The following is a 14,214-nucleotide window of genomic DNA, read 5'->3' as shown; positions in this document are numbered from 1 at the left end:
TAACAATAAAATAAAAACAGTTTAAACTCATGGTGGGAGTCATTTTTAAGCGGTAAGAATCAGAGTGTAGGGGGTTGATTATACAGAGATCACTGTTCAGCTGTGTAGGCAGTGATAACAGGTCATCTCTCACAGTAACCAGCTGCTGTCAGGGAAACACCCTGTACACTAGCTGCCCAGCATCAAACACTTGGTGACTCTAATAAGGCTTGAATGCCTGTAGAGAGCATGCCATGTGCTGGTCCATCTGCATTGCTTTGCTATCAACAAGTGAAACTGAGCTTTTGGAGCTAATAAAGCTCATAAAGTAATGAAAAGCGCCTTTTATCAGGAGTAAAGACTTCAGAATTTTTTGAATCCATACAGCTATGAAAACTGTTTAATAGTCACTACAGTGAGTATTAAAAGAAGATAATCAGAGTCAGCTTTGCAGGTTTAAATACTGCCACCAAGAATTTTATTTAAAAACTATGATTACAAAGCTCATCAAGGCTGAAACATGCCAACATCAGCAAGACTTGTCTGCATGCAACAACAATGCTTACTGCAGGAAGAAGCACATACTCTGCTTGTCCAGTGTTTTCCATGTCAGCTTGTGTACTACACATCTCGCAGCTTTAGTAATAAGAGGGATTTCTGCAGGAAGGGCGGATTACATAATCCACAAATATACAGCCTTACACAGGTCCAGATCCTGCTTCTATAATCTTTCCTATATCGTTGGCCTATTTTGGAAACACACTCTTTCACGTCTGTTTAAAAAACCACTAACAGCAGCCCTCTTACCTCCAGTCCTGCAGCGTATGGCTACAGTTTGGTGCGGTTGGTCTGTTTGGGTGGCGCGATACGCTGAGATGTGGGAAGTCAGACAGCCGGGATCTGGTTCCGTGGGAAATTTGCAAATGTTTTAACAAGGGTCGCGGGGTGTAGGGGGGAATTGTGAAAGAGCTGGCCTGAAAGAGCTTTCAATTAATTGGATCCATATTAAGATAAGGCCGCCTGGGCAGCTGTTGGATGACTCATATGCTTTTAAAAAGGGAGTCTGGAGTGAGCTGACAAAGATAAGACCGATGAACCCAAGTGGACCCAACTCTCCACTCCAAAAACTGTAGCAAAATCTCAACAAGACATTTGTTTTATTCGCTCGTAAAGCTCTGTGCTTTGAACAATTGTCTGTCAGCTAAGCAGTTTAGAAAAAGGCCCACATGAGAATTCAATGCAGAGGAAAAAGAGCCGAGCTCTTTGAGAAAAACCTAGCTTCCGGACTGATGAAAAGTTGCGCTATCCTTGCTTCTTCCACCAGAAAGCCTGCCAGTGAAAAGCACCACTGCTTAATCAGCTTAAGCAAACAAAAAAGGCTGTCTTGTAGAGCTGAAATGCAAGTCAAAGTGAACCCATAATAGGACCAAGGATGTGCAAAAAGCCACGGCAAGTGTGCGTGTGTGGATTTAAGAGCGCCGCCTTACCTTTCCACTGTGGCTGCAGCTTCCTCCAGCTGGTTCAGAAGGAACGGGTATAGAGCCGGAAAGCGGGTGAAAAACTCTCGACCCGTCATCCTGCAGGCAGAGAGAGAGAGAGAGAGAGCTCTTACAACGACAATCAGAAATAAGGATTCGCAAACAAGCATCTTTGATATATTCGGTGAAGTGTATAGTAAAGGTTCCATATAAAATACGATCTGCCAATTCATTAGGTACACCTGCTTAAGCGCTCATAGATGCCAATACCACAATGTATTCAGACGTGTAAACATGGTCAAAATGACCATAGCATGGTTTTCAGAAGCAGGCAGGTATTTCAGAAACTGCTACTCTATGAGGAGTTTCCCACACAAGCATCTCTAGGGTTTACAGAGAATGGTGAGGAAAACAAAACATATCCAGTGAGCAGAAGTTCTCTGGGTGAGAAGGCCTTGTTGATGTCAGTGGACTGGCAGAACTGGCAGTAAAGCAACTACCTGTTACAATCAGGGTATGCAGAAGACCATCTCTAAACACACGTGCAGATGGGCTACAGCAGCAGAAGACCACACTGCTCCTGTCAGCCAACAGCATGAAATTCAGGGTAGAATTCCCATGACAATAGAAGCTTGGAAAAACATTGGCTGGTCTGATGAGCCCCGATTTCTGCCGTCATATTTGGATGATAGTGTCAGCATTTTGAATAAATGACATGAAAAGACGGATCCACCCTGCCTTTTTTTAATGATGTGGGCTGGGGGTACGTCCAGGACCGCTGTAGCACCAACTGAACATCATTTAAATACCACAGTCTACTCTACCTGAGTACTGTACCCGTCAAGTAGCAAAAATGCCAAGTCACAAAGCTTAAACCATGAAAGTGGTGCGGCTCAGCCCCCAAGGACGTCGACCTAGAGGCAGACCAAAGCGGAGATGGATGGACCGAATCAAGGACGACGTGAAGAAGATCGAAGCCGATCTGACCGACGCCCTTGACCGACCCAAGTGGAGACGACTTTGCAGAAAAGCAGACCCTGCAACCGAGCGGGAAAAACGCTAGGAGGAAGACAAAGCTTAAACCATGAAAAAAAAAATGGCTTGTTGAACATGACGATGAGTTTAATTGACTAAAATACCCTTTAAAATCAGCTCTGTCTAATAGAGCACCTTTGGGATGTGGTGGAATGGAAGATTAATGCTACGGAAAACCAAAAGTCATAAAAAACGTTTAGAGAACTTGTGGTCACACACTGTGGTACGACACGTTTCACACCAGGTGGCATCCAGCTTTAACACCACCACCAACAAGGTAGCTGCTGCCCCTGGATTATTTACTATAATCACATATATGAGATATATATATATAAGGGGTGCCACGATACTCGTATCGATATTGAACCGTTCGATACAGTGCTTTCGGTTCGGTACGCATATGTATCGAACAATACAACATTTGTAATTTATTTTATCAACTTTCCTTCTGACGATGCTGTCTGTGTTGAGCGCTCAGTGAATCTGCGTTCGACTACTCCGCCTAGGCTGCACTGTCGAGCGCAGATCCACTGAGCGCTCAACACAGACAGCATCGTCAGAAGGAAGAGCGCAGGGCAAGCCAGCGAGACAGAAGTTAAGCTCTCCTTGCAACATGGCAAATTGAACCTCCCCCACCCTCATTCAGATCTGGCGTTTGGAATTATTTTGGTTTTCATGTGACGTATGACCCTGAAGGTAAGCGCGTCATGGACTAAAGTAAAACAGTATGTTGGATGTGCCACGAAATGCTCAATTACATGGGTGGGAACTAGTGTGTTAGCACAGTTAGCTCGTTAACGTGTTGGCCGTCTAGCCCCAAGCAGGGGTAGCTCGTTAACGGAGATTTGCCGTGTTGTGGCATTAACGTCATTTCAACGAGATTAACGCTGACAGCACTAGTGGGAACACAACGAATATGACTGCACATTTACACCGACATCATCCTAGTGCAAAGATAAGTGGAAGCAGACAAAAACAACAAGCACGCATGCTACAAACTTTACCCGAGTCATTTAGAGAGCCGTTAGCACATGATTCTCCTTATGGGGACCTGATATGTTTAATATTGTGGCGAGCTCAGACAAGGAGGAGACGGAGGTGTCGTTTGGTCTTGCTTCCCGTGAGCTAGCCAGGGAGCACAGCCGTTTATTGACATCTGCAGAAGAACACTGCCGCTAGCTAACTGCTCAGCGCAGCAACCGCACAGCAACAACAACAACAACACACAGGGCGCCCTCTGACCCCGGAAGGACACACCGTTGCAGCGAGAGGGCGTCACCCGTCACTATGGCAACATAAACAAAACATAACTGTACAAACAGAACCCCGAACAGCCCTGACCCGCTACAATATGCTGCTGAGAATATAGCCCAGAAGAAGCGTATAGTATAGCTTTTATTTTGGAAAGAGACATTTCTCTGTAATAAACTCTCTTTTCCAAAGATGAAAAATCGCTAGCCCGACGTCCCGGGGCTAGCGATTTTTCCAGTCGGGCTATAAAATCTATTTCTGCCCTGCCCGTCGGGCTATTGTAGGAAGGAAAACTATATGTCAATGCTTTTGCATTCTTTCGGAAATGTAGCTGGGTAATTATGTCATTGGCATCGGTGAGCCACTGTCAATATGTGACATATTGCAATAGCATTTGAATTTGCGCTTGTTTTTTGCTTTCACTTTGCAATTGCGCGAACTGTGTATAGAGAGCGACAGCACTGTTTGGTGAGTGATGATAATTTGCGCACCAATTCCTCTGACATCGTCTTATCAATCGTTAGCTTACTATGCAAACATGACAAGTGAAATCTCCCGCAGCAAGCTTAAACATGTGAGAGGTTGATCGCGCAGAGAATCGCTGAGCTTATGTGAGTGCGTGTGTAAAAGCAGCAGGATATATATTTGACTACGATGACCTGGATGACTGAGAACCTTCACAGACAGATATATATTTTAGTTCTGCTGAGCCAAATAAGACAGGTCAGGGTGAAGAAGTGACAGCCAAAGAAAAGCTTACCACAAAACGGAAAAGTTATGACAAATCAGACTATAAGGCAAAAAGAAAGTGCAGCTTTATGGTTTCATGGACAAAATAATTTCTGTGGCTGCAATATGACGAGCTAAATAACCGGGGCTGCACATAAGTGGTCCGCAGGTGCGCATTCGCTGTCAAAATTAAGTGCGCATGCGCCAACCAGCGTGCAGCCTGTTACAGTCGCTCCTGCTTTTCTCTTAGTTTAGCTCTTTTTTCTTACGTATTCTTTTTTTTTTCTGACTTGTATTTTCCTCCGTTTTCTATCTCTTACTCAATCATGTGGATTGAGAGAGTTTTTGTTCTTCTGGTGGCCGTGGAACTGTTACTTTTATCATGGAACGGGACCGCGGCACATCTCCTACACGCACGGACTGTTTACTCCAGAGATCAGCTGATCGCCCTGATGCCGGCCGGCTCGCTGGCCAGGCCCGCAGAAGTGCCCGCAGAAGTACCAGCTGAAATTTGGAGGAAAACACATCGGGGATGCAGAGGTCAAGGACAGAAGAGAAGAAAAAAGGTGACGGTGAGACAGCGGAGGCTCGAAGCGAGGAGGAGGTTTAAACCGTGTCTGCCGTCTATCGTGATGGGAAATGTGCGATCGTTGGCAAGTAAAATCGACGAGCTCTCAGCACTGGTACGGAGTCAGAGGGAATACCGAGAGTGTAGCCTGATGTGTTTCACCGAATCATGGCTGCACCAGGACATTCCCGATGAGAATGCTTCCGTGGAAGGCTTCCACACTGTTCGGGCGGACAGGGACAGCATCGCTAGCGGTAAGCGTAAAGGAGGTGGGCTTGCTGTTTTAGTTAACAACCGGTGGTGTAACCCTGCCAACATAACAATCAAAGAAAGGATTTGTTGCCCGGACACTGAACTGTGTGCTGTTGGACTCAGGCCGTATTATTTACCCAGGGAATTCTCTCACGTCATCTTGGTGGCTGTTTATGTTCCCCCCTCTGCTAACCCCACAGCTGCATGTGACACTATCCACTCTGCCATAGCTCGGCTACAGACTCAGCACCCGAGTGCCTTTATTGTGATTACTGTATGCTAACGTCAAGGATGCATACAGCTCCTCCTCCCTCCCCCCACTTGGTAGGTCAGATCATAACCTGATTCACCTCACCCCCCGCTATGTGCCAATTGTGAGGAGGGAACCTGTGACCACCAGGACTGTTAGGAGGTGGTCAGAGGAGGCAATAGCGGAACTACAGGGCTGTTTCGAGGTGACCGACTGGGAAACACTCTGTGAGCCTCACGCCGAGGACATCAATGGGCTTACTGAGTGTATCACAGACTACATAACTTTCTGCACCGACTCCATTGTTCCAGCTCAGACTGTTCATTGTTACCCAAATAACAAGCCGTGGGTGACTAAGGACATCAAAGCCCTCCTCAACAACAAGAAGAGGGCTTTCAGAGGGGGCAACAAAGAGGAGGTGAGGAAGGTCCAGGTGTTACTAAAGGACAAGATCAGAGAGGCTAAGGACAATTACAGGAGGAAGCTGGAGTGGAAACTCCAGCAGAACAGCATGAGAGAGGTGTGGAGGGGCATGAAGACCATCACTGGATTCAGGCCAACCAACAGCAGGGGAGCTGAGGGAGGTGAGAATAGAGCCGACGAGTTGAATCTGTTTTTCAATAGATTCGACACCACAGTGTCTGCTCCTACCCCCACAACCTCACCTGCAGTCAGCCTGGAATCCAGAGCCACACCACTGTGCCAGCCTCTCTCTTCACATGTTGCCTCCTGTGAGATTCCTGACACCCCTCCCCCACCCATCACCTTCACTCAATACCAGGTTGAGATGCAAATGAGGAGACTTCACTCAGGCAAGTCTGCTGGACCAGACGGAGTGAGTCCCCTTGTCCTCAAGGCCTGTGCCCCCCAGCTGTGTGGAGTCTTTCATAAACTGTTTATGCTGAGTCTGAGTCTGCAGAGGGTCCCGGTGATGTGGAAGACATCATGCCTCGTCCCTGTACCAAAGACGCCTCGTCCCAGTGGCCCCCAGGATTACAGGCCCGTGGCACTGACCTCCCACATCATGAAGACCCTGGAAAGGCTCATCCTGGACCAGCTGCGACCCATAGTAAGACCACATCTGGATCCCCTTCAGTTCGCTTATCAGCCTCGTCTCGGAACAGAGGACGCCATCATCTACCTGCTCAATCGTGTCTACACCCATCTGGACCAGCCGGCGAGCACTGTGAGGGTCATGTTTTTTGACTTTTCCAGTGCTTTCAACACCATCAGGCCGACCCTCCTGGGTGATAAGTTAGCAGCGATGCAGGTGGATGCTTCTCTGGTGTCCTGGATTGTTGATTACCTGACAGGAAGACCACAATATGTACGTCTCCCACAGTGTGTGTCTGACAAGGTGATTAGCAACACAGGGGCACCACAGGGGACTGTCCTCTCCCCCTTCCTCTTCACCCTCTACACCACAGACTTCAGCCACTGCACAGAGACCTGCCATCTTCAGAAGTTTTCTGATGACTCTGCGGTGGTTGGATGCATCAGCAGGGATGATGAGACAGAGTACCGGGCTGTGGTCGACTCCTTTGTCACGTGGTGTGAGCAGAATCATCTGCAGCTCAACGTGGCAAAGACCAAGGAACTGATCGTGGACTTCAGGAAGACCAGGAAACACTTGACCCCTGTTTCAATCCAGGGGGTCAGTGTTGACATTGTGGAGGACTATAAATACCTTGGAGTACACATTGACAATAAACTGGACTGGGCTAAAAACACCACAGCACTTTACAGGAAGGGCCAGAGTCGTCTCTATTTTTTGAGGCGACTGAGGTCCTTCAACATCTGCCAGAAAATGCTGAGGATTTTCTATGAGTCTGTGGTGGCCAGTGCGATCCTCTATGCTGTTGCATGCTGGGGGAGCAGGCTGAGGGTCGCAGATGCCAACAGACTTAATAAACTGATCCGTAAGGCCAGCAATGTTGTGGGGATGGAGCTGGACTCCCTCAAGGTGGTGTCGGAGAGGCGGATGCTGTCCAAGATAAAGACAATGTTGGATAACACCTCCCACCCACTCCATGACATGTTGGTCAGTCACAGGAGCTCGTTCAGTGAGAGACTGAGATTACCGAAAAGCACCACTGAACAACACAGGAAATCTTTCCTGCCTGTGGCCATCTCCCTGTACAACGCATCCACTTAACACACTGTTTGCTGCTACAGCTACACATGTTTCTTTTCCAAATATTTATTTATAAGTGACTTATGTATGTATGTATGTATGTATGTATGTATGTATGTATGTATATATATATATGTATATATTGTACTATTCTTAGTTAGCGTATTGTCTGTCTTGTCTTAATGTTGGTTTAAAATGGAGCACTGTAACAAAAAATAATTTCCCCCAGGGATCAATAAAGTATTCTGATTCTGATTCTGATTCTGAAAATAAAAAACGCGCACAAGATATGAAGTTGCAACGCGTGTTTGCATACATAAGATTTTCTGGAGGAGGACAGACATTTGTTTAGAACTCTTAAAGATGTCGAAGAAGCTCCTTTAAGCAATTACTTTGGTGTTCCTCCACCTCCAAAGAAATGTCAGAAGGAGTCCGAACCACAAAAGAAGCACGTATTCTCGGAAAAGTGGTTGCAGGAGGTGAGCTGGCTTCAAACAAATGATGCACGCACAGAGATGTGGTGCAGAATATGCCATGAAAATCCCACTCTAGCGGACAAAAACAGCCTTTTATATGGACGCAAACGCGCGTTGCAACTTCTTATCTGGTGCGCTCTTTTATTTTGACAGTGAATGCGCACATGCGGACCACTTATGTGCACCCGTGTAAATAACATAGTGTTCTGCCGGGTGCGTTGTTGGTTTTCTCTCAATTTCTCAGTCGACAAGTGCCTTTGTTACTGGGACCAGTCATTTTAAGAAAGGCCCCCATTAGAACCCATGAGAAATGCAAAAAAAAAAAAAAGGAATAGGTAGGAAGTTAAAACCCCAAGTTAGTATCATCATGTGGTCCTAAATTTATACACCACTATATAGCAGTTTAAAGAATATACTGTCTTTAATGCTGTTTAAGCTACATTATTTACATAGGTTTTGTGGAGATGCAGCAAAAAGTTTCAGTTGTGATCGGACAAAAAAACAACTTTTCTACATCAGTCAGTTTTGTAATTTGTTTATATAGATTGTATTTGATTCGAGAGGATCCATCTTTCCATCATTAAGGCTCACTGGGACATGTGGTAGAGTAGCTGATATAGGGTAGTGTTTACCCCTTAATTTTAAAGCCCTTGATTTGATTATTAACATAATCAATGCCCCCAAATTGCTCTGTAAGGCAGTGTTCAAATAGGCTTTATTCTTTCCAAAACTGCATCCCTCTGATCTTTTGTAGTAGCACAGCACTTTCCATAACACATTTAAGTTCTATATTTAGCTTAAAATAAATTTCACCATTTGAAAAAAGCAGAAAAGAAAAAAAAAAAAAAGAAAAAAAAAAAAAAGAAATGCATTATTGCTCAGTCTGCACTATCTTTCCCAGAACAAACACCAATTGCAAATAACATACTAAAAATAAACCTGAAAAATCTGTTTAGAACAGCTACTATGTTGCAAAGAGTGAACTACCACTGGCAAAATTTAGCAGTCTTTGCAAACTTCAAAAAGCAAATGGCCTCGATCTTGGTTCCACTTGTCTCTTACCCGTGACTTCAGTGGAAATTTCAAATTCAGGATCTGACACAGACTGATTCATGTCCTACACAGTTCTTACAAGTTCATAGAAATTTCTGTTCAGTTAGAACCAAGTATTTGAGTTGATGACTGTAATTTTTATACAATGTTGTAATTTGTTTTTCAACAATTTTTTGATTAATGTTTTGTTTCCTTTACAATATTATACTTTAATGTATAATATTGTAAAGGAAACAAAGCAGGAAACAAAACATCAATCAAAAAATTGCTCTTTTTTTTTTATTCGGGCTACTTACATTTATTTTGGGCTACCAAAAACTGAAGAGTCCCTGCCCGAAGGGCTACCAGGGATTTTGAAATTTTGAGAGCCCTGAGATATGTTTATTTTTTTAATTACTTTTGTTTCAGCAACATTAAATTTAAAAACTGTACTTTTGAGTTAAAATATATATTTATAATTTTAATAAATGACAAATTAAAAAGGCATGAACATTTTTTTTGTATCGAAAAAATATCGAACGGTGACACCAAAGTATCGAACCGAACCGAATCGTGAATTTTGTGTATCGTTGCACCCCTAATATATATAATTAAATATACATACATATATGTCATTAATTTCAAGCTTGAAAAGTGCACATTAAAATAAATGCAAACTCAGAGCAGCAGAGGCTGAGGAACTTGCGATCCCTATAAATGGAATTCGGGTATTTTTTCTTGTTTTCCGAGCTGTAATGCAGGACTTCCTCTTGAAACTCGCAGGGGGCAGGCTTAAGCCAAAACTCAAGAAGGCTGCTATTAAACAGTCACAGGACTGCTCTCACACACTGTGTGCTGCTCTGCCTGAAGAGTAAATAGACTCTGACAAGTGAAATATGTGGAGCCCACCCTTTATAGCAGACACTGAAACATTAGAGTAACAAACCTAAAAAAGAAAGAAGGAATAAAGCTGGAAAGTTTATTACTTTTTGGATTGCTTGTCTGCGTCTATGAGGTTTGAAATATTATAGTCTGAAAAATGCTGGATGTAGAGCAAAGGAACATAGAAAGAAGGGTTGTTTGTTTGTAAGGAGAATTATTATGCAAAAAGAGAAATGAATGAAAATGAGCCCCTGTGGAAAAAAGTACTTTACCAGACGCCACTGAGCTAGAGTCGAAGATCGGAAGCAGCTGGGAAGCAAAACAGGAAGGTGATTTCAAGCTACAAAGAGATTCACAAGTAAAGCAAGTATAACGTTAAACAAGAGGACAAATAAAAAAGGAAACTAGTAGTTTTATTGTGCTCCAACTTGAGCTTCATTTACTTAAATTACTGTTAGTTGTGATTAAATTCCTATGTACCAGGAACTCCCCTTCTATAAAAGTGACAAACAGTACCAAGTCGAGCCATAGGCGATGGGGGGAGGGAGGTAATGGAGCGAGCCTCCTGCCAAATACTGAGAAGCTCTGATAAGGAGACGTTCTCAGGATAAATACTCTGTGTCTAAACAAATCAAACCTTAATGTTTGCTTACCCACACCTACAAATGGAAACCGATCTGTGTGTGGATCCATATATCCACTGCACCCCTTTTGCTGTCACATGTTTCTGCTTATGTATTCACACACACGTCAATAAAATGACAAACTTTATATTTAACACAGGCGGTCTCTCTGCTACAACCGCCATTCAGCCTCAGGGCCAATAAAGTTTTTATTTAACTCGACTCATCTAAATAAAGTCATTCCTAAAGGGAAGAGGTCTGCTCTGCCAAGCACTTGATCACAAGCGACTGTTTTTATTCGTTGTCGTTAGCAACAAATAAAAACGGTAAAACCATCGCGTGGCTCCGCCGTCCGCTTCTTTATTTTCCACATAAACCTTTCACAATAAAGCTGAAGATTCTGTTGAGAATTTTCAAAATAAACTGAATCAGGTGAAATAGTATGCAGAGCGTTTACGGACGAGACTCTAAAAAGAGCCGTCAGGTGCTAAAAAATAAACCTTAGAACAGGCTTTTCCCCGCAGCACGCCGTGTAATAAATACTCACAAAGAAACTGATGTAACACTCGACCTCAGGTACACGCCGCCCAGCTGAAAACACTGCACGCAAATCAAGTTGCCCGAGATTCACCGAAAATGTAACATTTTTGTGATATATAACGTTGTCGGGACGATAAATGTCACATCGGGATATGAGATTTTGGTCATATCGTACAGCCCCGCAGAGGTGTATGTGAAAAGGTCGTGTCTCGTTTGTGGGTTCATAGTTTTTACACCAACAGGTGACGGAGAAAATAAACTAAAAGTATTTTAATAGCATCTATTTGTCTGGGACAGGTCTCTCTTACAAATGAGACATTGGATCTCAATGTGACTACCTGTATAAATAAAGGTTAAATAATATTTAAAAATACATTTTTATTCTTCTTCACTACATTTCACGGCCAAAAACTGTTTATTTTCAGTTATATTAACTATGAGATATGAATCATGATTCCTGCAGTGCAACAATTTGATCACACAATTTGACTGAAGTGCTGACACGCTTCAATTGATAGAGTTGTTGGACTTTTTCGACTGGAAACAGTCCAATGACAACTTTTAGAGTGAAATTTTAAATTTGCTTCTCATTCTGATGAAGACGGTGCCTCAGAATGACCTTTTTGGCCATTTATAGGAGCGAGAACCACTGAACTAAAATAACTGTCACGTAGCTGCAGCCATCATCAGGTTGACCAGCTACAATAGCACAACAGTGTTTGCGCAATGATACATCAGCGGTTACACACTAGCTCCACACATCCGCCTATAAAAAAAAAAAAAACATAATTTAAATATAGCTTGCCTAATAGGTAGTTTCCTTTTGCAACTCTGCACAACTTCCCATTCTGATCGTTCGCACTTGTAGATTTGCAGCGCATTCTGTGAGCGTAGATGGGGAAAAGAGGATGAAATCTACCGAGAAGGGTCATTTGTAAACAAATCTATTTGTAGGTGGGGCCAAAAATGGAGTTTTCCAAGAAAAGTTTCCCGCAGCGAAGTGGCACAAAACACAGTTGGGGTCATTCGTGGTGAATCCTCTCCCTCAGAAAGAAAAACGATCGATCGCACTTCTGCCTTAAGTTTCGATCAGAACAGGCTCTTTGAAAACTGCTGTTTGGTCTCTGAGTTAGTTTGAAGGATGAACAGATTTAAGATCAGATTTGGTTTTTGATTTTTTAGGGGAAGTCGTAGCATTTTCTTACTGCTCCTTAAGCCCATTTTTCTGATAACATATCAAATATAAAGACTACAGCACAAGCAAATCAAACTGTGCTGCTGAAGTTTAAAGTGAGAAAAAACCTGACACTTACTTGATCCCAGAGCATTCCCAGTATCTTAACACCCGGGTTAGCACACACTGAATGGATCCCAGGTTCCTTTTTCCACTGCTATGCCAGAGCTTGTTACAACTGGTAGGTTTTTTTGTTGCTTGGAGTGCAGAGTACAATCTTTGCTCTGTCAGTTTTGTTTATGCTCACGTTTATCTCAACAAACTGTATCGGATCAGCATCACTGTGCGGTCAGCGAGAGGCGAGAGGGCCCAGAGCCTGGAGCTTAGTGGAACGGCGATCGGCAAGCAAACGACGCGCCTGAATGTGAGCAACTTTGGAAAATACACAGCTGAAATTCCCACACACCCCGAAATGCTCAGCCCTTTTAAACACACAAATACACATAATGACACAAATAAACTGGTTTGTGTGAGAAAGAGAGATGCGTTTATGCTCTGGCTTCAGTCGACCAAGAAACACACACACACACACACACACACACACACACACACACACACACACGAATATTAGACTGGACAAGCTGTCACAATACATTTTCTGCTGCCACACTTCACAACCATAAAATCACGGTAATAACACAGACCAGACTTTGGAAAACACTCAAATTCTCAGAGACACAATTATAAATGAGACGCAGCTTTCTGGTGCTCACACGCACAGCTCCATCCAGTGTGACCCGCGCGTATTATGACTAACATGCTGCAAGAAGAGAAAAATAATCAGAGACCAAGAACACTAAAAACACAAACATGTACCTCTGAAAGTCAAATGAAAGATTCAGGGATCAAAAGCTAATTCTCTTCACCATCACTTATTATTTGTTATTAACTGTAGCACGCTCACACTCCCACGGGCACATAAAAATAACTCCCTGCATTAATAACGAGAATAAACAGATAAGGAGGAAGTGACTAACAGAGAGCTATGCAGAGGGCTCGACAACAGACTGAAAACACAAGTAAAAGCAGACAAGATAAAGTGCAGCATTGTTAGCTTGGTTAACGTTCAGCGGGCTTCAGTAAGGCAGACAGTAGAAACACAGCACAGGGAACCAGACTGAGCACGACCCAAAACCCTGGGAAACTTTACCCCAGATTATACACGCAGTAACAAATCTCTTCTGAGCTGAATATAGACGCTGAACATAAGTGTCGCACAGGCAGCCAAACAGTACATGCACATTATTACCATGTTTGTTTTAATGTGCTCGGAATATTAGACGGATCCCTGTATCAGTTTCACCGGAGGAAAATAAGCTATCAGTCATGTGAGGGATTTATATATTATGGTTACAAGTTGTGCAAGGCCACTCTGCAGGGTTAGGGTAAGGGCAGTGAAGTAACGCTTAACAAGACGCAGAATCTACAGTCGGGCCAACAGCTCTGTGGTTCTGACAGCATGCTAATATTCTTGTGCTGACAGGCTGATTTCATACAATGTTTTTATTCACAAAAACAAAGCACATAAAGAACAAAGTGGGAGCTGGGATGCAGAGAGCCTAGCAGTGCTCCCATCATTAGTGAGTGGTCTTATCAGCTTTCACCCCGTAATTACCACTGAAAAGGTTGAAAACCAACCTTCACACCAGCCGGATATTCTGCAGCCGTACAGCTTTACAGCAATACATCGAGCTGGCAGCCAGAGGAGTCGAGTCCCCTCGAGTTGTGCTCAATGCCTCCTATCAGGCAAC

At 43.6% G+C, this 14,214-nt stretch overlaps 1 protein-coding gene across 1 annotated transcript in view; it reads right to left on the bottom strand.

The window, feature by feature from the left end:
- thada (THADA armadillo repeat containing) overlaps positions 1-14,214 on the bottom strand; it is a 122,253-nt gene that overhangs the window by 77,094 nt on the left and 30,945 nt on the right. The window contains exon 27 of the mRNA XM_004554581.3: positions 1,467-1,556. Coding sequence (XP_004554638.3) covers positions 1,467-1,556 — 90 coding nt within the window. The remainder of the gene's footprint in view (positions 1-1,466; positions 1,557-14,214) is intronic.

Source organism: Maylandia zebra, linkage group LG13 (genome assembly GCF_041146795.1).
Source record: "Maylandia zebra isolate NMK-2024a linkage group LG13, Mzebra_GT3a, whole genome shotgun sequence".
Taxonomy (NCBI): Eukaryota; Metazoa; Chordata; class Actinopteri; order Cichliformes; family Cichlidae; genus Maylandia; species Maylandia zebra.
Note: the sequence above shows the minus strand (reverse complement) of the source record. Positions and strands in the feature narration are given on the sequence as shown.